The sequence below is a fragment of the Dipodomys merriami genome, unplaced genomic scaffold (genome assembly GCF_024711535.1).
Source record: "Dipodomys merriami isolate MVZ:Mamm:240054 unplaced genomic scaffold, mDipMer1.0.p SCAF_3, whole genome shotgun sequence".
Classification (NCBI taxonomy): domain Eukaryota; kingdom Metazoa; phylum Chordata; class Mammalia; order Rodentia; family Heteromyidae; genus Dipodomys; species Dipodomys merriami.
The window spans coordinates 66,414,412-66,441,921 of NW_027204492.1; the positions used below are offsets into that span (position 1 = coordinate 66,414,412).

The 27,510-nt window shown below is 46.7% G+C and overlaps 1 protein-coding gene across 2 annotated transcripts; it reads right to left on the bottom strand.

Moving 5' to 3' along the window:
• Positions 1-5,569: 5,569 nt before the first annotated feature.
• Positions 5,570-27,247, bottom strand: Amer1 (APC membrane recruitment protein 1). Of its 2 annotated transcripts, XM_070040207.1 has the most exons (3): positions 27,159-27,238; positions 13,014-13,091; positions 5,570-9,079 (listed from the first exon to the last, which is right to left on the bottom strand). In XM_070040207.1, the coding sequence occupies exon 3, from the start codon at positions 8,979-8,981 to the stop codon at positions 5,610-5,612; it is 3,372 nt and encodes a 1,123-aa protein (XP_069896308.1). In that variant the 5' UTR covers positions 8,982-9,079; positions 13,014-13,091; positions 27,159-27,238; the 3' UTR covers positions 5,570-5,609. The 2 variants fall into 2 exon arrangements, with proteins under 2 accessions (XP_069896308.1, XP_069896309.1); XM_070040208.1 differs by lacking the exon at positions 13,014-13,091 and having other exon boundaries at positions 27,159-27,247.
• Between the last annotated feature and the right edge of the window lie 263 nt (positions 27,248-27,510).

Genomic DNA, 27,510 nt, shown 5'->3' on the forward strand with positions numbered 1-27,510 from the left:
AAGATTATGAGCACAATCACTTTCTCCTAGTTAGTGGCCCAGGCAGCTGTTTGTGTGGGTAACAGGAAGTAGGAAATAATTCATGCATAGGCTATGACAGGCCTGGCAATCAGCGATGACCCCAGGGGGACAGTTATTGTTGTTATACCTCTGGTGCCCACTGGAATATGTCCTACATTATGGGATAGATGCTCCATATTCTTCCTCGCCCAGCCCCACAGGTAAATATATTTCTCTGAAGGAAGTCATTCATATAGATTGCTTGGACTTTCCTACCACCAGACATAGTCTATGTGTGTGTGTGTGTGTATCGGTTCTGGGGCTTAACTCAGGGACTCATGCTCTCAGTTGGCTTTTCCATTCAAGGCTGGTGCTCTACCACATGAGACATACCTCCACTTCCAATTGGAGATGAGTCTCAGGGATTTCTCTGCCCAGGCTGTTTTCGAACTTCATTCCCCATATCTTAGCTTCCTGAGTGGGCTAGGATTATAGGCATGAGCCACCAGTGCCCAAACATATACATCCTTTTGATTAAACCACTAGCAAGAGCAGGCAGCCCAATATGAGTCTAACTTCGGAAGTGCTAGCTAGGGTCTGATAGAGTTTGAAGACATGGTTCTGACTGAATAATACAAGGCATGGCCTGAATGGAGAACTGAAGTTTTTTTCATTTAGATTTAGCTTGGGCTTGTTTCCCCTTCTGAATGCTCCCTCCCACCTTCTTGGTTTCTCAATTTCCCTTTAAGGGCAAACTCCCAAACACAGATCACAGGAATGCTGCTGTGGAACAAACCACAAGAATGCATTTTAATGACTGGGGGGTCCCTCCTGAACCCAGAAGTTTATTAGCATTCAGCAAAAGAAATATGTTATAACATACAAGCAGTGCATCAAGATACCTAAATGTCAGTGAGAGCTAGAATTGGAGGAGTCACAATCCAGATTCCGTGATGTCTCAGGAATGGAGAAGGGGAAGCTGAGGCACAGCAAGAGGCCACATTCCCCTTTCTGTCTGGGAAGGGAAGAATTCTTATAACTGGGCTGAGGATGTACTGCTGTTATTTCTTCCCTCCTTCCCCCAGCCATTTTATTTAACATGACCTAATATACATTCCTGTTTCCCACCCCCACACTATCCCCATATACAGCAGGGAAAATAAGCACCAATAGTAATAAGAATAATTAAAGCCCCTCCTCTTGATAGACCCAACCCTCACACAGATATACCATGTGGATTTTCTTCTTTGGAGTGACTACATGATGTAAGATAAGGCATCGGGCCAGCTAGCCATGCCCATGAAAGTCACTGTAACCCAAAGTACCATCCACATGTGAGCTGGAGTAGAGTGGGGGAAGGGGGAATGGTAGGAGGACAGATTCCCCCAAAGCAGCAAGAGGGGGTCAGGGAGTTCCCCAAAGTCTGTTCTAGACAACTGTCACAATCCACTGGGCTCCTAGAAGGTCCTCAAAGAGATGATTTGTTGATGGTTTCAGCATCATTGCCATCTGGCTCCCCCAGCTTCTTGAGGAACAGAGGTGTACTTAAACCCCCTGGTCCTCTTCACTAGGTGGAGAATGTCCCCAAAATGCTCCTTTGGAGAAATTCAATATGACAAATAGCACAACATGGACACTCTGGTTTCAAAATTGGAGCAAAAAAATTATAAGAAAGGGAAAAAAAAGATCTATGAATACTTGCAAGTCTACTACATACAGGGAAGGAGGGTACAACAGAGAAACAAAAAGCTATACAATGCGCTGTCTACCAGGTTCCATGTGCTCGAGTCACATGCCATGTCTTCAGTACCTGGACATCTTCTTCTGTCCCTATCATCAGGGGAAGGAACTAAAAGTGTGACACAGCAGGGAGGGGAGAGGAGGGGGGAGAGGGAGGGCCCTAGGCAGTTGAGATGACAGGCCTCTCTGCACAAGCAGCAGCGGTTTTTGTGTCATCTTTTTGTTTAAAACTGTAAACAGCACCGCTTACAAATAAAATATATCAGAAAAGAACCATTGATAAACATTGTTTTCCATGAATATAAAATGCAAACAATACAAAAATAGATTAATTGGCTTTTGATATATATATATATATTAAAAACAACTTGGATGCAACATACACATGGGTAAACTTTGAAAGTCTCCCTGCTAAATCCCCTCCCCCTAGTAACTGAGCCTGGGGGCCAAGAGCAGGTGTGGTAGTGGCACTGGCACAGGTGAGAAAGCTGCTGGCAGGATGAGGGCACACACCCAGGGTCCTTTGGACAGCACTGACAGAGGGAGACTGGTGCTCTATTGAAGCCTTATGGTGGAAGGCTTGCAGCCTGGTACCCAAGCTAAAGCCAGAAGGACCCCAAGGCAGGGCTTCCTTGGAGACTCTAAAGCACCAAGAAACTGGCATCCTGGCCTGGGAGAGGCCTGCTGGGTGGCCTTTGTGATCTACATTCATTGGTCCTCAAAAGGACCCGTCTCATCTGAGACCTCTCAGGATCAGAGCTGATACCGCAAAGGCCTACTGGGTAGAAAAATGAGGGCAGCTACTTCCTCTCAAGTCACATCTCATGAAATGACAACCAAAATCATTATCGTAGGACTTTTCAAAGGAGACACAGTGTTCATCTGACCACAGCCTAAAGAGAGTATTGGACCTATCAATACTTCTAGTCATTTTGAGCATATTTGGTCCCAACCAAGCAAGTACTTGCCTGTTTAAGAGGGGCCCGGAGCTTGGTTGCTTTCCCACTGTCACTCAGTATTGTCCTTACCACAACCTCAGGAAGGATTTTCTTCCTTTCTCTTTTAGGCTGCAGCTGGCAGTTGGCCTCAACTTGCTCATTGCTGGCTCTTCAAAAGAACCTGCAGCCATGTATCTCAATGGCCCACTTTTGGTGGTAAAGACTCTTATCACTGGGACAGCAGGACCAGTGAAAGAAATTACAGGCCATGTTTCAAGTCATGAACTCATTACTCAGCCCCAGGTACTACTCTGTGGTGTACAACCTTTCATAGAGTCTAGTAAAGTATGTCAGGGCTACGATAGCTCCCCTCAGAGACTGCATCTCATTAACCCTCTAGGCCTCTGCAGGCATTGCTGAGCCCTTCTTAGTTTGATCACCTCCTGCTTTTCCCAGATAGGCCGGTGGGCCTTCTCCAGCAGGCCATGGAGGCTGGTGATAGCTCTACTCCCTGCTGTGGCTGGCACAGTCCACATGCAGACAGGAGCTCAAGCTGCCTTGACAGAAGAGGCAAGAGGTGGGTTTTTCTCCTGTTATGAAGGCATTTGGTGAGTGTTTACTTCTTGCCAAACATCCAGGCCAATTTCAGTCTCACCCTCCCAGAGCAGCTTTGGTAAGAGGCCAGATGGTTTGCAATCTGGGCACTTCTCTCTTGGAATGCTGTGCTTGGGGTAAGGAGGCCTGGCCTCACCCTCTTTCATTCTCCAAGCTCCAGAACAGATGCTTTTCTTCACAATGTAGCCAAAAGAACTGATCTGGATCTCTTAAAAGCCTTTGGTGTTGGGGTCATGCAGTCATGTTATTTCCACGAGTGAAGACTCCAATAGTCAGGTCTTCTTTTGTCAGGGAAGGGCACAGGGCCAATCCTAATCAGAAATGGTGACAAAGACCAGCATGGCCATATCCTCTGGCCAAGAAACAGTTGGCCCACAAAGTAACCTTGACTTGGAGGGCTAAGAGCATCTGTTTTCAAGCTCACACACACACACACACACACACACTCTCTCTCTCTCTCTCTCTCTCTCTCTCTCTCTCTCTCTCTCTCTCTCTCTCTCTCTCTCTCTCTCTCTCTCTCTCTCTCTCTCTCTCTCTCTCTCTCTCATGGTGAGAGCCCTATTCTTCTCTTAACAGACATGAAGATGGAGGGAGGTTAGGGGGTGGTAATGGGGACAAGGGCAGAAGGGGAAAGATTTATTTTTGGGTCAACACATACAGGCCAAAAACATGTTTAGTGTGTCACTTCCACTAAAGAAATTGAAAAAGAACCTCTCTTGTGGGTTATTACCAAGAGGTTGAGCCTGGCAAGAGAAGCTTATTGCAATGTTTTCCTGACAGCAAGCTCTTCCCTACCAAAATTTCTGATCTAGTTTAACATGAAAGCTGCCTGGATGCAGAAGGGGGGTGTTATTCATTTCATAAAAGGCTGCAACTGCGATGCAAATTGGAGTCCTACAGGTGGGCATAGTGGGGGCGTGTCACAGTCTTTCAAGAAGCCTGGTCCTTTGATGATGCTAAGGACTTGGCTAATTGGAAGATGAAAGCTCATTAGAGAGCCCAGAACAGCAGCTGAGATGTTTTTGGTATCCAGTCTCAGGAGGGCAAGCCTGGAGCCTCTTTACAGCATCCATCCAAATGAAGGGGTGTGCAAGGCTTATGGAGCTTTTTTGGTTTGGGAGGAAAGAAGTGGAGAGTTTTCCCTTCTACAAAGCTGGACTGCTTCAGGAGCCACAGTCTTGAAATCTCTTCTCTTGTTGGTTAAAATACATGGACCTTTTTGTTATTGATGATGTTGTTTCTTTCCCTTGTACTTCACAAAACTCCAAAGCCCTATAGTCAAAGCCCAATTAGGTTGTATCTCTTCCCTTCTGTCAATTAAAAGATCATGTTCCTTATGATGAGATTATGAAAACTTCCTTTAGAGGAAAAAAAACTGAAAATCCAAAATTCTCAGCAACTTAGTCACAGACTTAAGAAAAGATCCAGAGCTCAAGATTTCCATGGCAGTGTCTACCATAGAACTTTGCCTTATCTTCTGCTGGCAAATGAACAGAATGAATCACTCCATTAAGGGAACTGGTTTTTTTCTCTTCAAATTATGGTAGGCCTGGTTAAAAGGCCCTTATCTGGTTATGATGTCAAAGCCCACAATAATAGGCAGTGAGACATGCTACTTGATCCTCTCTAAGGTCAGCGAGCTTGGATGAATAGCTTATAGTCATCTGATGTAACAGAGGCAGCGATGCCAAGGCCAAAGGAAGGGGGAGGATCTGTACCATAATGTTACATTGCTAACAGCAAACAAGCCTCTCATCCCCAAGTGAGAGGCAGAGCAGAGTTTGTTGCTCATCAGTGGTTCACTGTTCACCAGGGAGAGGGAGCAGAGGGCACTAAGGGTCCAGCCTGTCTTAAGGATGCATGCTATTATATGTGTGTGTGTGTGTGTGTATATATATATATATATATATATATATATATATATATATATACATACATATACATATATATAATGTATATGTATATACACATACACACACACACACACACACACACACATAAAATCACTAACTCGGCAACTGGAATAGGCACAAAATAATAGCATCCCAAACCCTGCATGGATCACAAGAAACCCCGAAAGCAAAAACTAGAGCAGAGTAGCAGCAGCCTCCATGGAGCAGATGTACACTCGAGCTGAACGTGGCCACAGATGGCAGAGGAGGGAAGGGGGGAAAAACAAAGATGAAAACTCATAGGAGTTTTCCTTGGCCAAAAGGGTTTTCAAGTTAAACAGCAAGTCTCATCCCCACCCCTCTGCCCAACCCCTGATCCCCATTCACATGCTCAGGCCCCATGACCCCACTCCAGAATCAATGATTACTTGGCTAGGTTTCCATTCGTGGCAGTGGAGGGGTAGCTGGTCAGGAGAGAGGCACCTTGCTCAGCCCTCTCCTTTGATAGATCAAGGCTGGACGCCCTGTAGTGACTGGGCTGAGGCTGGAGGGGCTCAGGTCGGACCCTGGGCAGCTGAGGAATACCATGGGTAATACCCACAGGCTTAGCCTGTGGCAGAGGGCTTGGGTTGAAGCCTCCAGAACTGGAGGAGCAACTGGGCTCATTGGCACAATGAGCAACAGGCAGCAGCACATCTCGAGGTCTAGCCCTCACACTCTGGGAAGCCTGGGGCTGGAGGTTATAGCAAGGGCCCATGGGCAGAGGAAGGTGTGAAGGTCGAGCTAGAGGAGGCCTAGATTCCCCAGGCACTCTTGGCTCTGGCCCTGGCCCTGACAGGGACATTGACATAGCAACAGGAGGTATACAACAGCTTGCCTGCCTATATGGAGATTGGCTGGGAGGCCCATCCAACTGACTAGGACTTATCCAGGATGGGCCTGGTCCCACTGGAAGTGGACAGGGAGCCCATGCAGGCCAGTCATAGGCCCCTGGGGGTTCAGTGTAGAGAGACAAAGGACTGTCTCGGCCCCATTCTCCTTCTTCATCATCTTCTTCATCTGAGTCTTCCTGTTGAGCCTGTAGCTCATCAGACTCTACATAGCCCTGGGCCAGGTGAGAGCTGGAGAGTTCCAACTCTAGGGTCTCCGCAGTATCAAGGGAGCGGCTTCTTCTGTTAAGAGCCATGGCAGCAGGTGGAGGTCGAGGGTGCATGCCAGGTAGTCCCAGGTATCGCGGGAGGCTGCTCACACCCCAGGGCAGGCCTTGGTAGAATCGGCTGTGGTAGTTGTTGAAGGCATGTTTGTGGTAGTAGCCCAGCTCAAAAGCTTCCAAGGAGGCTGCAAGTTCTTCATCATTGTGGAATTCAGGATTTTCTTCACATTTGCCTTCTCCATCCCGTTCCACATCAGCAATGTCAAAGGTCACCATTGGGGGCAACTCAGGGAGGTTTTGGGTAAAGGATGAGTCCGAATCAGAGCTGCAGGACATGCTGGAGAACAGGTTTCCATTGCTGGTAAACTCTACTAAGGCCTGTGAGAAACTGACAGTGGCATTTCCTTCTTTCTCATCCTCTTCTTCTTCTGGCTCCTCAGGGGGTGAGTAAGTAGGGTAGGCCCTCCTGGGAGATCCTCCAAAATTTGCTTCTTGCATGTCTGGTTCAAACATGGCATCACTTTGGAAGAGCTGCATCAGGCAGGTACTTTGGTCTTTCTTGGAGCATATTCCCTCAAAACGTTTCTCCAGAGGACGAAAATCTCGCCAGTCTGGCTCACTGCTAGATGTGGCAGGGAAAGCTGAAGTGGTTCCCCGGTGGGAGGTCTGAGATGCTCCTGATGCCCCTGCAACCAGGCCCATCACTGATGGGCCTAAGGGCCTCATCTGATACTCCAAGACAGGTTTCTCCTGCCAGGCCGGGCCTTCTCGTACTTTACCTTCTTGAGCATGAATCTCTCGGGCCTGGGCTTCTCGGGATCGAACCTCTCTGGCATGAGCTTCCCGAGTGTGGGCCTCCCGGGCATAAGCATCCCTGGCATGAGCTTCTCGAGCCCGTGCCTCTCGAGCCTCCAGCTGCTCCCGTCGGAGCTCCCAATACAATAACTGTTTCTGGATGGTCACTAGTCGTTCTTCTTCTGTCTCCATGGCCCCAGGTGGCCGGGAGGAAGAGAAGGGCTCAAAGTTTAAGAAAGGATCGAATATCTCAGAGCTTCGACCATGGAGGTCATAAAGGCAGTCATCTCCAGGTGGTGAGTTCTCAAGACTATCATCTGGCTCATAGAACTCATAAAGGGCATCTCCACTATAGCTGTCTCGGGGTAGACAATCCCTGCGGACAAGCCCCAAGGCCTCCCCTGAATCATCTTCAAATCCAGGTGTGGTAGAGTCATAATATCCTTCATCACTATTGGGGGCAGATTCTTGCTGGTCACTCTGAGGAGTTAAAAGTTCCCCAGAAGCTAAACCAGGATAAGCTGGAACTGGGTCAAGGAGCATGTAGCCATGGTGGCCTGGGGATGTGGTTGGATGGTAACCCAGGTTCAGATTGGGCCTTGGGTACATCTGGGCACTTGCCCATAGATATTCGAAGTCATCATCTTCTGCCTCTTCCTTGCCTTCTTCCTCCTCTAATTCAACTTCCTCCTCTTCTTCTTCTTCCTCATCATCATCATCTGGTAAGGCCATCTCCTCTCCACCTCCTTGGTAAGTCACCAGGCAGGAACTTCGTTTGGTCCCATCTCGATTGGCCCTCTGGCCTCCAGAGGCCATGCTATCTGTCATACTGTCCATGTCCTGTTCTGCTATAATGTCACCACAACCTGTTAGTGAGTCAAAGCTTTTCAGGGATGTGACATCTCCGAACAGAAGGCTTAGCTGACCCCCTACAGGGCCATGAGGTGGATTTTCTTCTCCAACGACCACCTTCTCCCCTGTTTCTGGAGTGTGGGGCTCTTCCTCTAGGACACTGGCTTCAGAAGCAGGCTGGGGCTGCACAAGTGTTAAAGGACAGGTCCCCTTGAGTTTTTCTGGATTTTTACAGTCCATCTCCTCAGTAGCTGGAACTGGTAGAGAGGGTTCTGGTGTTGGTGAAATTTTTGGTCCAGAGGCATCTTGAGGTTTGGTATTGTCCATCCTAGGGCCTTGGAAGGTCTCTTCAGAGCAAGCTAGAGGGACTGAGCTGACATGCTCATGAGACCCAGCTCTGGCATCTTCACATCCCTTGGCTCCTGGCTGACTCTGCTCAGCCCCAGCCACCTTGCTCTTCCGGTGACGACGGATACTGCTAAAAAAGCCTTTTAGACCTTTCTTTGGCTTGGGCACAGAGAGTACCTTTTCAGCTCCAGCTTTCTCCACAACTCTAGCCACAGATGTTTTATGTCTAGAGCCTATCTCCAAAGCCCCATGGGCACTCTGAGAACTAGGAAATCGGCCAGGTGATTCAGGCAGAGGTTGGGAGAAGCCATTTCCTTCACCAGCAGCATCATCAGGGCCATGGGCTGCTTCACTAAGGCCATCATGTGTCTTGCTCTTGTTTACACCCTTCTTGGAGCTGCCTTTCCCAGAACCTTTGTTTCGTCCTCCTCCAAAGAAACTAGGCAGAGTACAGATTCCCTTTTTGCCACCAAAGAGTTTCATGGCAGTTTTCTTCAGCCTACCTGGGCCAGATGGTGGGTCTGATGCTGGCCCTTCTGTTTCCTCAGCTGCTTTGTTCTTGGCTCCTTTCTCTGACCCCTGGTCCTGAGTATCCCCAGAGGCTGCTGCTCCCCTGGCATGAACAGCTCCATCCTTTCGGGTCTCCATGGTGACAAAGACTACTCAGGTACACTCAGCTGAGAAGGCAGCCTCAGAATTCCAGGTGCTTCTATAACATCATCAGTCAGGAAGCATCACAGTGGGGTCTGGAGGAGATAAGAGAGATAGAGAGACAGATACTAGTGAGCAAGTACTCAGCATGAGTTTGTTTTGACAGGTGTCTGTGGTCTCAGGCTTGAATGGAACCAGAGAGAAAGTAAGGGAAAATATCGGGAAAACCTTAATTTATCCCATATGCTTGGTTTGCTAGGCCAGCCCCCTAAGCCCCAGGGCAGTGAAATTCTACACTGAGCCACAAATAGGCAGCTGTCACCAACCACCCTCTCATTAGTCCACTCCCTTCGAGCTATAAGCTCAGGAGAACACGGACAGAGAGAACTGCAGATGTGCAAAAAGGCCCATTGGCCTGTGAAAGGGCTCATCAATAATCAAAGGGAGGAGACAGGCAGAGTAGGAGGGAGGTTAGCTCTACTATCACAGGATTTCTTTTGAAACTGAATGTAGCAAAACAGCTGGTTGAAAGCAGGGCACTGGTGGCTTACACTTGTAATCCTAGCTACTCAGGAGGCTGAGACCTGAAGATTGCCAAAAAGTCAGAAGTACAGATGTGGCTCAAGTGGAAGTGCTCCATCCTTTAGTATAAAAGCTAAGGGCCAGCACCCAAACCCTGAGTCCAAAATGTCTTGTTGAGTCCTCACTGTACTTATTCAATTAGATAGCATCCAATTTTAACTTAGCATGGACTCTCTTTTTTTTTTTCTTCTAGTTTTATTGAAGAATAGCTGACAAATAAAATTATATATACTTTTGTGTATTGTGTACAGGTCCTAGAGCTTGAATTCAGGGCCGGGGAGCTGTTCCTGAGCTTTTTTTTTGCTCAATGCTAGCACTTTATCATTTGAGCCACAGCTTTACTTCTGACTTTTTGGTTGTTAATTAGAGATAAGAGTCTCACAGATTTTTCTGCCTAGGCTGGCTTCAAACCACAATCCTCAGATCTGAGCCTCTTGAGTAGCTAGGATTACAGGCATGAGCCACTGGTGCCTGCCCAATTGTATATAGTTAAGCAGTATGACATGATGATTTGTTATACATCTACTATGCAAAATGATGTCCCAAATCAAGTTAATCATTATATCATCTCACATAGCTACCTGGTGTCTGTGTTGAGAACAGCGATCTCTCAGTGATTTTCATATATAGTATTAGTAACTGTAGTCATGTATTATCAAACCCCAGAATTTATTCATCTATTAGTGATAATTTATGCCCTTTGGCCAACATCTCCACTTCTCTCAGCCTTTGGTAATCACTGTTTCATTCTGTTTCTATGAATTTGACCTTTTTAAAAGTCAACATGTAAGTGAGATCACACAGTATTTATCTTTGTGCATCTGGCTTATTTCACTTAACATAATGCTCCCTAGTTTCTTCTGCATTAACCCAAATGGCAGAATTTAATTCTTTTTTCATGTGTGGTTGGATAATACTCCATTTTTCTTTATTCATAATCCATCCATAGATCCATGGATACTTAGGGTATACTCATGTTTTAGTTGTTGTGAATAGTTCTTTAAAAAATACACAAGTCCAGATAGCTCTTCAGTAGACGGAATTCAATAATTTTCTTTGGAAATTCTACCCAGAAGTAGAATTTCTTGGTCATATAATAATTATATGTACATTTTTTGTGGTATTGGGGAATTGAACTCAGAGCCTGTCTGCTAGACAGGTGCTCTACTACTTAATCTAAGTCTCCAAATTTCATTGATTTCTTTTTTTTTTTTTTTTTTTTTTTTTTTTTGTTGGTCATGGGGCTTGAACTCTGGGTCTGGGTGCTGTCCCTGAGCTCTTCAGCTCACACAGAGTCTCACAGACTTTCCTGAGTAGGCTGACTTCAAACAAATTCTCAGATCTCTATCACCTGAGTAGCTAGGATTACAGTTGGGAGCCACTGATGCCTGGCTTTGTCTCTCTTATCTATTTGATACTAGTAATTCTAACAAGTTGAGATGATATCTCCTTGTAGTTACGCTTTGCCTTTCCTGATGATAAATGATGTGGACTCACCTATGTGTATGTTGGCCATACGTATGTCGTCTTTGGGAAAGTATTTACTCAATAACTTTGTGGACCTTAAAAATCTGGTGGTGTAATAATATTTGGTATTGGGATATGCAAGCTCCTTACATTTTTTGAGTATCTTGAATCAGATAGATGGTTTGAAAATGCTTTTCTCATTCCCTGAATTGCCTTTTCTCTTTGTTGACTGTCTCCTGCTTGTACAGAAGCATTTTAGATTGATTATAATCCCATTGTTTATTTTTATTTTGGGAGACTACTGTCAATGAGCATTACTTCTAGATTTTCTTCGGGAATTTTATAGCTTCAGGTTCTAGTGCATCTATGTATTTAATCCATTTCAAATTAACTTTTGTAAGATAAGCATCCAATATTGTTCTCTTTTTTTGTGTGTGTGTGTGTGTCAGTCATGGGGCTTAAACTCTGGGCTTGGGCACTGTTCCTGAGCTCTTCAGCTCAAGGCGAGTGCTCTACTGCTTGAGCCACAGAACCACTTTTGGTTTTCTGGTGGTTTATTGGAGATAAGAGTCTCATGGACTTTCCTGCCTGGGCTGGCTTTGAACTGCGATCCTTAGATCTCAGCCTCCTGAGCAGCTAGGATTACAGGCGGGAGCCACCCGTGCCCCGCTTATTCTCTTCTATATGGCTATCCAGTTGGCCACCTACTTTGAATTTTTGGCACCCTTTTTTTTTTTTTATTGTAAAGATACTATACAGAGGGTTACAGTTACATGAGTGAGGTAATGAGTACACTTAGCATGGACTCTCTTAATATTTTGCCTAAGACTAGAAAGAAAAGATTTGCTAAGGGCTGGTGGCTCTCACCCTTATAATCCTAGCTACTCAGCAGACTCCGATTTAAGGATTGTGGTTTGAAACCAGCCTGGGTAGATAACTCCAAAAGACTCTTATCTCCAAACAACAAGCAAAATTCTAGAAGTGGAGTTGTGGCTCAAATGGTAAAGTCACAGCTTTAAGTAAAAAAGTCAAACAAGAGGGCAAGGCCCTAAGTTAAAACCCCAGTACTGTCAGAAAAAGGGATGAGAGGGAAGGAGAGGTGAAGGGAGAGGAGGAGAGGGGAGGAAAGAGGGAGGGAAGGAGAGAGAGGATGGGAAGGGACGGAAGAGAGGGCAGGGGAGGGGAGGGAAGAGAAGGGGAAAGAGTGAAGGTAAGGGAAGGCCTTGAGAAGGGAAAAGAAGGGAAGGAAAATGAAGGGAAGGGAAGGAGAAGGGAGGCGGAAGGGAGATGAAGACAGAGGAGGAAAGAGGAAGGGAAAGAAAGAGAGGGGAGGAGAGAGGAGAGGAGAGGGGAGGTAAAAGAAGTGGAGAGAGGGATGAGAAGGCCTGGGAAGGGAAGGGGACTTAGAATGACAACTCTGGCCCCTAAATTGCCAGGCAGGACCAGGTTTAGATCTTCAGAACCCTAGAGGAATAACCTCACAGACTTGGAGACCAGGGCTACAATACTAAGATGACATAGTGGTCTCAGAAAAATCCTCTGGACTTCACTATCCTCCATCTGAAAGGTCTACCAATACCTTCTCCTCAAAGAGGAGTGGAGTAGGCCTAGATCAAACTCTATTAATGGTACTACTAGAAGGAGATTTTAATGCTACCATCTGCAAATGGATCCCCATATTCTCCTTTTGAGCCAAAGGGTAAACTTTCCCTTCTAGTCTCTTCCTCTCATTATTCTGGCCCTCATCTAGCTGCCAGTGTAGGAAAGGAACTCAAAGGCATGACCTTCCATGATTCATGCTTCTGGCCTGGGAGGTTGGTTCCCAATAACCATTTAAATATGTAAACCTGGTACAAGCCACACCCTTCTGGTTTAGGCTCCCGATCCTCCTAATAGCCAAGTCCCCACATAGATGGAATCAAAAGAATTAATCACAATCCACCCTGATACTCTTCCCCATCCACTGGAGGATTCCAGTACCTGTAGCCAGTTGACAGCTAAATCAATGATCTTCCTGGAAAATTCCTCACCACGGTGACCAGCAGCATTCAGGGGGATCTAGGGTAGAAAGGGAGGCAGAACAGTTGCTAGGAGTGAAATAACACGAGAAAGAGGGCTAGAATGAGAGTGAGGAAGAAAGAAGAAATCAAGAAGGAAAGAGGGAAACAGATGAGAGAGGGCAAGGGAGGAGAGTAAGAGACTGATGGAGACCAGGAACAACTGGCCAGCACACCAACCAGGGCAACAAGACTCACACATTTACCTGCAGTGAAGACTGTGGCCCAAGCCTGGTGGGTGAGGGGAGGCTGGGAGCTAGACTCTAGACTCTGAACTCAATAGACAAAACCTCCTGAAGACCTAGGTCTTCTCTCCCAAATAGTAATAGTAATTTTATGCCTAGTATCTTGCTTTTGGCTTGACACTTGAAAGATTTGTGTGATCAAGCTTCATCCAAGAGAACCACTGCAGAACTGAATATTAAAATTGGAGCAAGATGATGTCTAGATATGCAGAAAAGACAAGAGGAAAGCTCATCTGTTTGCCTCACTGCAGAGATCCACATTGTGATTTGCTTAGAATACAAAGTTTTTTCTGCAATGTATCTGGCCATCATGCAGTCGGTGTCCCATGGTCTAGTAGGAATATGGGCCCTATCATCTATTTGAATCCCCTACTTTCCACAGTACCAGTACCTGAAATTACTGACAGAGCTATCATTATGATGTTGGAGATGGGGGTGGTAGCAGTAGAGTTGTTTGAGAGACTATTCTTTGGGGAATTCAGGAAACAAACCTCTCCTGAATGAAGGTATGTGGTAGGCACTCAGCTCAGTGCTATAAGGCAAGCCAAAAAGGGAGACTCCCCAGCCCTTGCTTTTAAAAGGGAGCTCCAAAACTTAACAGGAAGAGTCCTTCATGTAACAGTTTGAAGGCACAACATGATGCAGGACATTTAAAAAATAGCCCTTGTTATTTTAAAAAATTTATTTTCACTTTTTTTTTGCAGTACTTAGGTTTGAACTCAGGGACTTATGCTCACTCAACTTGCTTGCTCAGGTGGCACTCTACCATTTAAGCCATGCCTGCAGCCCAGCTTTTTGCGGGTTATTTTGGAGCCAGAATTTCATAGACTTTTTCTGCCTGAGCTGTCCTTGAGCCACAATCCTCCAGATCTCAGCCTCCTGAGTAGCTAGGATTATAGGCATGAGCCACTGGTGTACCTGGTTCTTTTCACATTATTAATTAGCATCAATTAGTTGTATAAGGCAGCTTCATTTTGACATAAACATATTCAATGTACCTTGATTAGATAAACCCCTTCTGTCACTCTCTGGCCCCTTTCCTCCTTCCCAAACCAGTATCAACTAGTTTTATTGTTTCATTTTCACAGGTACATGAAGTATTTTGACCCTATTTACTGTCCTTCACCCTCTCTCTTCTCACTAGTGTTTCCAATGATGACAGGATCTATTTTACATTCCTGTCATTCATTTTCTTAGTGTATGCTAATTGTTTAAAGGGATTTCATCATGTTTCACACATGCATTTTAGTCAGATTGAGTTCCCTTGCTTCCTCTTTCTATACCCATCCTCTCCACCTTTCACCAGCTTTGAATGAGTTTTATTTTGCTATCTTCATTCACAGATACAATACATTGTATTATTTGTTAATATATTCACTTTTCCTCTCCCTCTCTCTAATCCCTTCAAACAGCCCCACAACTACAAACATATATATGGTCCACTCAATATTTATGTATATGTTTATCTTTTAGATCTAGCAACTACATAGGAAAAAAAGCACACAACTTTTCTTTAGCTGGGTAGTGTGGTATCATTTTGAAAATTGTGTTAGCATATCCATGCATAAATTTAAAAAGCAGAAAGATATTTTCTGGGCTCAGTAGATTTGCTTTGAAGAGGAGGAGGAAGAAGAAGAGGAGGAAGAGAAGGAAGAAGTACACAGAAAAAGAAGGGGGTATTAGGGATGGCTTTGTCATGGGTAGGGAGATGGAAATTGCAATGATCTAGAAGGAGCAGGTGAGACTAGTAAGTGTAGCTGAACCTTAAGGAAGACCCAAGGGCCAAGTGAAAAACCTTATGGGCCCAGACATTCTTGTGAATCAAAAGCCAACTTGTCCTGCTGGCTTTGAGGTTAGAGTTCTTAGAAACAGGAGGCTTAGAGAAGTTAAATCACAAAGAAGGCTCTGCTTTCAGAACTGATGCCCTAACTGGAGAACAGTCTGTTTAGGCAATCTCTTGCCTTTAGCTCCAATACTCCTTGTGGATAGAGGCCAGCCTTTGAGCACTCTCTACACTGTCAAAGGCAGCTACAGTATTGTAGAAGGAGCCAAGTGCCACAAGGCCAGAATCCAAACCATGCCAGCCTCCTGTGTGCCAGGGGGCCCTACTAGGCCAAGGTAGCCCACTGAGCCTCAGGTACTTGTGGTGTAAAAGACAAACACTGGCATCCTTGTTATTATTATTCACTTCCATATCAGAATCTGTGTTCTTAGGAAGTGGGAGACCATGAATGCAAGGCAACTCATGCAAGAAGCTGCTCACTGGGGCTTGAACTCAAGGCCTTGGTACCATCCCTTAGCTTTTTTTTGCTCAAGGCTGGTGCTCTACCACTTGAGCCATAGCTCCACTTCCAGCTTTTTGGTGATTAATTGGAGGCAAACGGCTCATGGATTCTCCTGCTCAAGTTGGATCTGAACAATCCTCAACTCTCAGCCCCTGAGTAGCTAGGATTATAAGCATAAAACACCAGTGACAAGCCTCTGCTAATGCTTTTTAAATCCCTCTGTATGTGTGGTTGGGGTAGATGAATTAGGCTGAGTTATATCCTGAGATTGCGATTCTCTCCCCACTCCAAAGTTCAGGCCCTCTGCAAATGAGGCCCAGGGTGGTGATCTTTTTGCTGTTATGTTTCTCCTGCCTTGTCCTTCCCAGAGAAACTCATGGTATCTTACTTGTGTCCCCCAGAATACTGGGAATGAGAGTAACAAGACTTTCTTAGCTGGAAGTACTATAACCTGGCCCTAGCCACCTATACTCCACACATTGTTAACTCCTTGTTACCTTATTAGGTCCCCAAACTATCTTTCCTCAATGAGCCTTGACGTAGGACTTTAAATCTAGCCCACAAGACTTAGGGCCTGCCTTGATTTAGGACCACAAGAATTCACTAGGAAGAGGACAGGCAAAAAGCAAACAGCATGGTAAGAAATAGACACTGCAGGTCCTCTACGCAGGGGCTGACTTTCCTCAGGGGTCCTGTCAGGAAATTACTCCTGTGGCTCATACCTGTAGTCCTAGCTACTCAAGAGGCTGAGATGTGAGGATTATGGATGGAAGCTGGCTCAGGCAAGAAAGTCCATGTGACTCTTATCCCCAATTAACCAGCAAAATGCCAGAAGTGAAGGTGTGGCTCAAGTTGTAGAGCACTAGCCTTGAGCAAAAATACTAAGGAATAACAAGTTCAAGCCCCAGTGCTGGCATGAGAGAGAGGCAGAGGTGGGGGGAAAGGGGAGGGAGGAAGAGAGGGAGGAGAGAAGAGAAGGGAAAGGCAGGGAGAGGGGAAAGGGGAAAGGGGGGAAAAAGAAAGTGGTCCTGCCAAAAGCAAAGGCCCTCAAACCTAAGATTTCTCAGTGTAGTTGGCTAAGTTTCAAGTTGACTGTTGAGTAAGGGAACCCTCCCAAACCTGCTTTGTGGCCCTGGATAGGGAGACCTGCTGCCACAGCTGCTGCAATCTGACAGGGAGGAGATGGTTGTAGAGAATGGTGGGGCTGTTCCAGCTCACTAGAGAAAAGCTTCTTCTCCCCTTCACTCAACATACTGGCAGGAGAACAACCACAAACCTGCCCCCAGAGACCCTTCCAGGGAGGAGGAAACAGCTGCAGCCTGAGCCTTGCACATTCTGCTCCCAGCCCAGTTTCCTGGGGCCAATTTAGCCAACTTCAGGAAAGCTGAATTCAGCCAAGAAAGAAGTATGTGGAATTGTGCAGTAGTTCCACAAGCTTGGCCTTGACCAGCTGCAGTTCCTCAGACCTGTTTCAAGCAGTCTTCCTGTGCCACCCTGCCCAACTATGTTGGGAGCAATGAGAATGGGGAAACTACCACTCAATCCACCAAGAGCCAAAAAGTTCTTTACTGGAGTCAGTTCTACTAGCTGGAGAAGAATTTAGCAAATTATTTCACATGATCATATCCCTATTTCACATGATTATATCCCAGTTTCCTCAAGTGTAAAATGAAGTTATTGACTGTGCTACCTCTTTGGGTGTGGCTTTGGTGGATGCCTATATACGTAGGTACGTGGGAGGGAGACTGGGACAATCAACTTCCTGTCTAGCATTGACAGAAAGTATTCAAACCCCTATCTCAATCTATAAGCCAGGTGTGGTGGTACATATCTGTAATCCTACCTGTGTAGGAGGACAGGAGGCCATAGGTAGGAGGAAAGAAGTCCAGTGCCAGTCCTGGCAACACAAGACCCTACCTGAAAAATAACTAAATCAAAAATGGGCTGGGTATGTGGCTCAAATGGCAGAGGACTTACCTAGCAAGAGTTCAAACCAAAGCACTTCCCATGAGCCAAAAGTTCCTATGTCTTAGCAGCATAACCAATGTATACCCAGTACAGAATAAAATGCATTGTGTAGCAGAAGCTAAAAACATTATAGCTGTTTTTGTTAATATTTATTCCAACTATGGTTGAACTATTCATTCATTTAGTACTTGTGCTAGGGCTTGAATGCAGGACCTGGGCACTCACTGTCCCTTAGGTTTTTTGCTCAATGCTGGCCCTCTACTACTTGAGCCACAAGTTGTTCCACCTTTTTGCTGGCCATTGAAGGTCAAAGTCTCATGGACTTTTCTATCCAGTCTGGCTTTGAACCAGGATCCTCATGTCTCAGCCTCTTGAGTAGCTAGGATTCCAAGTGTGAGCTACCAGCACCAGCACAGTTGAACAATTTCTAGCAGTAAAAGCACTTCAGGGTGGGGAAGGTGGCTCAGTGGTAGAGTACTTGCCTTGTATGTATGAAGCCCTGGGTTCTATTCCTCAGCACCACATAAGCAGAAAAAGCAGGAAGTGGTGCTGTGGCTCAAGTGGTAGAGCACTAGCCTTGAACTGAAGAGCTGAGGGACAGTGCCCAGGTTCAGGCCCCAGACCGACAAAAAAAAAAGAAGCACTTCTGTCACAGTGGTGTGCTCCCTGAGGTGCTGCTGGACTCAGGTTCTCTCCGAGGCTCTATGGGTAAGTCTTGAACCGCTTTAGGCCTTACTTTCCCACTAAGGTAAATGAGGATAGTCATCCTGCCAGAGGTTTATTTGCTTATTTAGCCAACTTTTAGTGTCAGTTTCTGCACTATCTGGGAATTTCAAGCAGCTGAGTTCTCCAGTCCAGGCCAGAAAGATCAAAACTCAAAGCCAGCTAAAATTTGCAATATCTAGTATATGTATGAGTCAAGCAGAAAAGGTCAGATAATGTGATGTTAGGAAAATGAACCCTTAGATATGTATTTAAATGTTTCTTTTTCTTTCATACATTTGTTTCTAACGCATTTATAAGATTATTTCTTTGTTGCTTTGTATGTCCCTCCCCCACAGTATAACCCCTGCTTTCACTATATTTGACGTTGGTACAATTTGTGGAGGAGAAGGGGAAAAACAAGTCATTTAAGGATAACTGTGGACCCGTTACAACAATGAGAAATACAAGTTGTCATGTCAAAAACGAACTTTACAACTTTGGTGGGGGGGGAAGATTGGGGGGGGGAGGTTGGGAAGGGATGGGAAGGGTAAACAAAGGAGGAGGCTGCAATGCTTGATAAGAAATGTACTCATTATCTTGCCCATGTAATTGTAACCCCTCTGTACAGTATGTTCACAATAAAAAATAAGAATTTAAAAAAAAAAACGAGAAAAAAAGCCAGCTAAAAGTACCAAGATCAAAGAAGATAAAATTAACAGACAGTCCTACTAGTATAACAAAGCACTGTTCTTACCCCACACCCAGTGGCCTTCCCCAGCCACCCATTAAACCAGCCTGGTGGAGGGTGTCTTCTGATCACCTAGAAGGAAGCTGCTTAAGCTTGAGAAAAGACTTGTCCAAGGTGGATTAGAGTCACACTGAGCTTCAAGTTTTAGGCTCATGCTACTCTGCAGTACTGGGCATCAGGCTCCCAATTAAAACAGGAAAACTGAGACAATGAAGGTGCCCTCAAACATGCAAGAGCTATCTATTCTCCCTCCCATCGCACCCTATCCCAGACCAGGCCAGCCCAGCCAGGCTTTCTCTGCAGCATTTCCAGTCCTCACTGGCTGCTGCTGTTTTGACCCCACCCAGCACATTCCAGAAAGCCTGCTGACTTCAAAATCCAAGGCAGTCCAGCCAGCCCAAGGTTACTCTCCCCATCAGTAAAGCTATCTGCTACTACACTACTCCCAAGCTGTGGAATACATCCTCTCTCCCTGTTTCCTTGAGAGAAAAGTTTGAGGGGCCCTCCAAAAGGCTTGACTAGAAAGTTACCTCCTTTTACAAAGATGCAGAATTTGAGCTAACACAGAATGTTCTCTAAAATGATCTAGAATGTGAATGTGATAAATTTCTAAAATCTAAAGCAAAGATCTGTTCCCAAAGATGTTCATGACCTTGGGATCATTTGGTGGTGCTACAGTAGGAGCTGAAAGAGCCTTTCTTAGCTACTTTGCAGCCTTCCTGCTGAGAGGATACCTCCTCTCCAGCCCCAACCCCAAAGCAGGCCTTTTCTCCCAACACCTATTCTTCCACCAGTCCCTCAACTGGCTTGTTCACATACTCAGTGTCACATAATTCATTGTGGCCAGCCTCAAATCTGTCCATTTATCCCATATGTTCCCTCCTTCAGACACTACACCTCACAAACAAGCCTGACACTGGAATCCCAAGTTCCACCCTTTACAAACTGCATGGTTTGAGAGAGTGGCCTAATCTTTTGGAGACAGGAATGTCTTATCTACAAGATGAAGATAATGCTACCTACCATTGCAGGATCATGTTTCAGATAGGAGATGAGCAATAAAACAGCAACTGATTACTAGGTACAGAGCAGATCTCCAATAAAGGGCCGTTGTGCTGGTGCCGCTGGCAGTCACCTTATCTTTCTCAGTTGCTACCCCACATCCTCTAAATATGAGCTCCCTCTCGTTTCTGCCTGCTGCAACACTGAAATTCCGCCCTCTGCCTCCCCCCTCCCATGCCATCCATCCTGCATAACCTTTGCCAGATTCATTTTCTCACAGCGATCACTCCTCTACTTACCAAATTATTCCGCATTGCCTACAGGATCAGGGCCAAACCCCTCTGCCTGACCTTCAAGCCTGGCTCTCCCCACATGCTCCCTGCAGGCTTTAAAGCCCCAATCCACATGGGGCTTCTCTACAGGCTGAAAGAAGCATTCGCCCAGACATGGCCTCTCCCTTAGAAATGGTTTACCTGGTGATCTTTTTGTCTTTGTTTTTATTTTTATTTTTTGTGGTAATTTTTTTCAATGCTGGGAAAATTGCACATGCTAAGAAAATGCTCTGTCACAAGTCACATTACAAGCCCTGGAAATCGTGTGTGTGTGTGTGTGTGTGTGTGTGTGTGTGTGTGTGTGTGTGTGTGTGTGTGTGTGTGTGTGTGTGTGTGTGTGTGTGTGTGTGTTTGTGTGTGTATACACGGGGCGTGTATATATGGGTGCACTGGTGCTAAGGCTTCAATTTAGGGCCTGGGCACTGTTCCTGAGCTCTTCTGCTAAAGTGTACTCTACCACTTGAGCCACAACTCCACTTTTGGCTTTTTGTGATTAATTGGAGATAATCTCATGGATATTTCCTACCTAGGCTTGCTTTGAACCTCGATCCTTAGATCTCAGCCTCCTGAGTAGCTAGGATTATAGGTGTGAGCCACCAGTGCCAAACCTGAGAATCTTCTTTGGGAGCCACATACTGGTTAGTCTTCTCTCAGGTTCCCAAGTCTCCTTACAGAATATCCAAGGTAGGTACCGTGCCTGCCTAGGTACCTGATCCACTATTGGATCAGTACTAGAAAAGCAAAGCAAGATCACAGACAAGGCTCTACCTCTTCTCCCCATTCATATGAAGAACTAAGGCAGGTGTTCATTATGTAGCCACCATAATCTGTGTGGAAGGCCAAATGCATAACCTGATTCTTGGGAGGGAATAAAAAAAAAAGCCTTGTGTTGAGGGGTCAAGTGCTTTGGACTTACATGTATCCTTGGCTAAATCCTTTCCATATTCTGGACCTCATTTCACCCATCTAGAAATGGGAGATTGCCAGGCATTGGTGTTTCATGCTTATAATCCTAGCCACTCAGGAGGCTGAGATCTGAGGATCACATTTTGAAGCCCACTCTGGGCAAGAAAGTTATAAGACTCTCGTCTCCAATGAGCCACTCAAAAGCCAGAAGTGGAGCTATGGCTCAAGTAGTAGAACACTAGCCTTAAACTAAAAAGCTCAGGAGATCATTCAGGCCTGTAGTTCAAGCCCCAGGACCAACAAACACACCCACACCCACACCTACCCTCACCCCCACAGAAATTGGAGGTTAGGACACTTGCCTCAGGTTGCTCTAAGAGACTGAAAAAGTGGTATTATGCTCAATTTTCTAGTGGTTGTTGAGTCAGGAGACATGATAGAGCTTTTAGTTGCCTTTTAAGGGCCATAGGCCTTTCTGGGAGACCCAGCATACAGAGTTTGTTGGACTTATTTAGCACTGCAAGAAAGTTGTGTACTGTGGCCCAGCCTCACTCCTCACACTTGCCCTAACATATTACTCTTTCAAAAAGTACTAGGCGTGGCTCATGAAAGTATTTCCAACATATCCAGAGAAAAGGCCTTGAACTGATCTGGCCCAGCCCAGTCTTCTTTGAAAAGATCTGTAGTCCCTAGCAGGAAAGGCTGGCACGTGGAGAGCCTCCCTCTCCATGTGCCAGCCTTTCCTGCTAGGGACTACAGTCTTTAGCCCTCCGCTAAAGACTACTGGCTAGAGAAAGAGAGCTGGCATCAGTTTGGAAGACCAGAGGTAGGGAAAAAGCCTTTAGGGGATGAAAGCAGTGAAGGATCTCTGACTAGAAATGCAGATCTATCCTGGGCACCAGTGGCTTAAGCCTGTAACCCTAGCTACTCAGGAGTCTGAGATCTGAGGATCATAGGTTGAAGCTAGCCCTGGCAGGAAAGTCCATGAGACTCTTATTTCCAATTAACAACCAAATATCAAAAAGTAGAGCTCTGTATCAAGTGGTAACCTTAAGCAGAAAAAGCCAAGGGATGGCTCAAGGGCCTAAGCTCCAGTCCCAGTACATGCAAACACAAAAAAGAAAGAATGAAATGCAGATGAAAGACCCAAAGGCCCTTGCAGGACCAGTATGCCTATGACCCCACCAGCATCCTTCACCCACAGAGATATAATCTCTATTGTCCATATTTTCCCTTAGTCCCAAAAGGGTATGTAAGGGAACAATTCATAAACTTAGCTGGTTCCTGTACCTCTTCAGGGTTCTGGCTTTCTGCCTGCCTTGCTGGAGATACACTTACACATGCACAGGAAGATAGATGAAAATAAGGCAGGCAGAAGAGAGAGATGAATGATCCTGTGATTATTGAATTCAGAGAACAGAAGTTGGGGGTGGAGAGAAGGTTTAGTGCTTGTAAAATCTCCAATGGATTGTTAAGCAGAAGAGCAATGGTAGGCAGCTGCTCTCAACTCTACCTAACACACACACACACACACACACACACACACACACACACACACACACACACACACACACACACAGAGTGGAGGAGGGAGATTTAACTGTAGCACATAAGGCTCAGATTAACTCTGAGGAAGAACTTCCTATCACTGATATGAACATATGAATGACCCAGGAGTGAGTGACACAGGAAGGTTATGAAATAACCTCCTCTAGGGACTTAACATTTATCATCTCGTTTATCTGCCCACACAGGATTTGAGGCAAAGATATGGATGGACTAACATCACCCATCCTTAATGACCTATTTATTAAATGAAGGAGCTGGAGACCAGACCCTTTCTCCTCTTTTATGCTAGCTTTTATTCCTCTGTATTTCTTGACTCCCCTGGACCAGTAGAAACAGTTTCCCTATACACACATTTACCGAATGGGTAAATGTAACAGCATTTTAGGAATTTTTGGCACTTCCACTGTACTAAGAGGGAATCATTAGACTGCCAAATTTTTCCAATTCCCTCCCCTCCTGAAACTTTCAGTCCCCAACAGGCTGTAGAATAAAACCAAGAGGCAAGTCAGGCAACTAACTACTGAGAAGGCTGAGATCTGAGAATCATAGTTAAAAGCCAGCCTGGAAAGGAAAGTCCATGAGATCCTTAATAACTGATTAATGACCAAAAAGCTGAAGTGGATATATGACACAAGTGACAGAGCACCAGCCTTGAGTGAAAAGGCTAAGGAACACCACCCAAGCCTTGAGTTCAAGCACCAGTACTGGCATGTGCTAGTGCACACAAACATACACACACACACAACTAAGAGGAAAAAGATACATGAAAAGGGTGAACAACCCCAAGTTAACTCAGAATACCCTCACTCTTGGGGAATAAGGAAGTGAGAGAGGGAGTGGCATTTAGCTGGATTGAGTGAAGGCCATTGGGAGTCCATAGGACTTAGGGCAAAGAGCCAACACAGGAGGCTTTATGAGCTCAAATAAGGAACTGCTGCTTTCTATAGCTCAGGGTTCCCATGTATAAGCAGGGATTTGGACTGCTATTTCTTAAAGACTAGTCTAGCTGACAGAAAGGGGTCCAGCAGAGGACTGGAAGACACTTCTCAACCCCCACCACGTGAGTATTTAGGACCAGGTTCATTCCTTTCCTGATTTGCCTTTGCAAACCAAAGGGAGAATTACATAGTGAAAGTTCCCTCTGGAGATAGTCTGCCCCTCAGCTCTATTTCCAAATCTAGAGGTGACCTCTTTCCTACCTGGCTCATAGCACACTTCCTTCCAATCACTAAGACTCCCTTTATAAACCTTCTCAAACACCTTGTTTATGGAGTGTGTGTATGTGTGTGTGTGTGTGTGTGTGTGTGTGTGTGTGTGCATGCACACCAGTACTGGATCTTGAACTCAGGGCCTGGACACTGTCCTGAGCTTCTTTACTCAAGGCTAGTACTCTACCACTTAAGACACAGCTCCATTTCTGGCTTTTTGATGGTTAATTGGAGATAAGAGGTTCATAGACTTGCCTGCCTGTGCTCTGTTTGAACTACAACCCTTAGATCTTAGCCTCCTGAATAAGCTGGGATTATAGGTATGAGCCCCCAGTGCCTGGCTTCAAAAATCCTGTTTTTATCACAGACTACACAGAAGATATCAACACATCTCCTAATCTCCAGCTCTTCAATGTTGCCTTTCTCCAAAAAAGGATTAGATCATCATTTCATCATTTCATAGCCTGGTGTTTAGGCCCCCACAACTACCTGGCTCCAACCTCTGTTCCACACCTGCACCACACCATCTTCACTAGGCCCTTCAATCACCCTGTTTGCCTCCCATCCTTAATTTTGTTTACCTTTCTCTTCCCAAACCCCTGTTTGCCCACAGCTTCTCAGGAAGATACATACATACAGCCTGTACATATTTATCCCTTGCATATACAGCTCTCTCATTTCTCTCCCTGGCAGTTTGCCTCTAGGCTCATGAATCAGCAACCAAAGGTATTACAAAGTCTGGGGTCCAACCAGTGCAGATCCTGAGACTGTTGGTTGAGGGAATATTTCATGATTTTCTTTTGTACTTGCAACCCGACCCCCTTCTCCACCCATATTAAGCATTCTCTTTAAGTATCTGAGCCTAGAAAACTGTTTCTCAAGTCACTTTTATTTGGATCACAGCAAGCACAAGGTAGAAGCATAAAGGTCCTCTCAAAAAGCTCCACAAAGATACCAAACCCTTCTGAAGCATTCATTAACTACTCTGTCTTGCTAGGCTTTGAGAGGGTTGTGGCTGAAGTCCAGGTTTTACAAACTCCATCCAAGAGGGGTTCTGAGTGAACCCAGACAACCATGATATCAGAGAGACAAAGCAGAGGCAGGGAAACTTAATTATAGTCAGCCTCCTATAATAATTTAAACCCAAAAGTGCCCATGAGAAGCAGGCAGCACTGGAGGAGTTCCAAGAGAGAGAGAAATCAACCTGGGAGACAGGAAAGGCCCCAAGGAGAAGGCAAGCTGATAACTGGGGCCTGAGAAAGAAGAGGATTTGAACAGGTAGAGGCCCAGTGGGCTTGAGTACAGAGAAGAGTTTGCATACAACAAATACACTAGCCAGCGGTTAGGCTGAGGCAAAGGCAGAGGGTAGATCAGCCCAGGGCTAGAGATGTTGAGCTTTAAGTAAAGGTCTCTGTTCAAATCTAATCTGATCGATTCAAGTGACTGTGCAGTAAATTTAATCCCAGCTGGTGTGTAAAGGGTCCCAAACCTTCTCACAAGTAAAGGATTTACTGCGTCTCACTGCTTCCACCTCAAACATATCCAGGCTTTGCCTGAGCCCAGCAACTCACAGGACTCTCCACTCTCATAGGCTAATCAACCATGCCAAGCCCCTAGGTCACTCCTTTTCTCTGGCTCCTCAGGAAGGCCTAGACAGCCCCCTTGACAGGGACACACTGTGGTGCAGTGGGTGGGGCCCAAAGAGCAGGATCTGCACTGAGGGAGGGGGCTCTGCTCCAATCTCCTGGGTGGAGGTGCAGGGGAAGTCCAACAGCACAGTGCACTCCACCCTGCTCATGCCCACGGTGCTGCAGCAGGCATGCAGGCAGAGCTGCAGAAGGAGGTGTGTTTGTATGCAGGATAGAGCTACGTTGATTGTGGGGCGGGGGGGGGGGGGGGTGTGAAACCATGCCAAGGTGAACCTGGCCTGATTCAGACCAGCTGATGCCTGGGGGATCTGGGTGTGGTGTGTATTAGCCCCTAGCTTCCAGGCAGCTCTAGAGAAGTCAGGCGATCCTGGCGGTCACTAATGTCAGAAGTGTCTGCAAGCAGACAATGACAGCAGCCTGGCGGGCTGGGCATGGGTATTTCAAGTAACTGCAAAGTTGGAAGATTTGCTTACCTCACTGGCACTCTCACACAGTGCGTTCTTTACTCAATGATTTCCACCTCTTGGCCTGTGGCACAGAATCCCTCTCCCCAAACACACAAACACCACATCATGACTATTGCTATTTTAAATGGGAGTGTGGAGAGAAAAGGCGGTCAGTGCCCTCCAAGGGAAAAGAGGCGATGGTAGGGGGGGCGGAGACAAAGCGGCCTTGCAGCTCTAACCCAAGGACTTTCTAGGGCTGCGGCTCTAACCCAAGGACCAAAAAAAGCCCCCTCCTAACCCGCCCTCCGGACCGCGGGGGCGGGAGCCAGATGTGCCTAGAGGCCCAGGAGGAAGAGGGGGCTGGTTGGGGCTGGAAGGCCAAGGATCCAAGGGAAAGTGAGCAGTCTACAAGCCCAACTGAGCTCCTCTGGGGAGGGAGAAACTGTAGACACCCTAATTCATGCTTAAAGCCAGTCTCCGTTGGCCCCCAGCTTGCGCGCCGGCTTCCCGGGTCCGCAGAGAGGAGGGAGAGGCAGTAGATGCGCAGCAGAGGGGAGGGGCCGCAGCAGGGCCGAGGGGGTGAGAGGTACCCGCGTACCACAGCTGTTCCAGCAAATGTGCTACAACAAAGCTGCGGAGCTCCTGGCCTACAAATACATGGCTTGGGGTGCTGCCTAGCGGCGACCCTCCCGGAACCGCGCGGCAGCACGTGTGGGCCCATCCCCGCCTCCCCCTGGGTCCCGCAGGCATAGCCCAGGCGAACCCGCCCGCCAGCCTGGCCTCTCCACCCCACCCCCAGTCCTGATCGCCCGTGTGCAGTAGACTCACGGCCGCTCGGTCCCTTCCCGGACAATCCGCAAAGCGGATTTCAACAGAAAGCAGCAAGCGGCCCGGACTCAGACCGGTCCAGCTCTCACTGCCCTCTTCCAGGAGACCAGAGCTGAGCACGCGGGAATGCACCCGACTGCCGGCAGGCGGAGGCTCCGGGTTTCGCTCAATGCTTACCCGGCCGGGTCCGTCTCCCAACCCGGTTATTGTCTGCTGCGCCGCTCTGACTGGAGCCGGAGCCTTGGCTGCTGTGGCTGAGAACGCCGCCGCCACCTCTGCTCCTGCTGCCGCCGCCGCCGCCGCCGCCGCCGCCGCCGCCGCGGCTACAGCCACCTTCAGCACTGACTCCCCTTCCCCAGGATCTGGGCAGCTCCCCCATACCCCCTTCCCCCGGACTCCACGGCTACAGGGTGGGGCGTCCGCGCTGTGACTGACAGGCATAAAGGCCAATCGCTGCAATGGGAAGGCGTGCCTTGGCCTACCCACCGTTTTCTTTGGTGCGTTTCTCTTTAAATGCAAATAAGCGCGG

Bases quoted from the DNA above. Each gene is read 5' to 3' on its own strand.
- Amer1 (XM_070040208.1), bottom strand. From the start codon at position 8,981: ATGGAGACCCGAAAGGATGGAGCTGTTCATGCCAGGGGAGCAGCAGCC.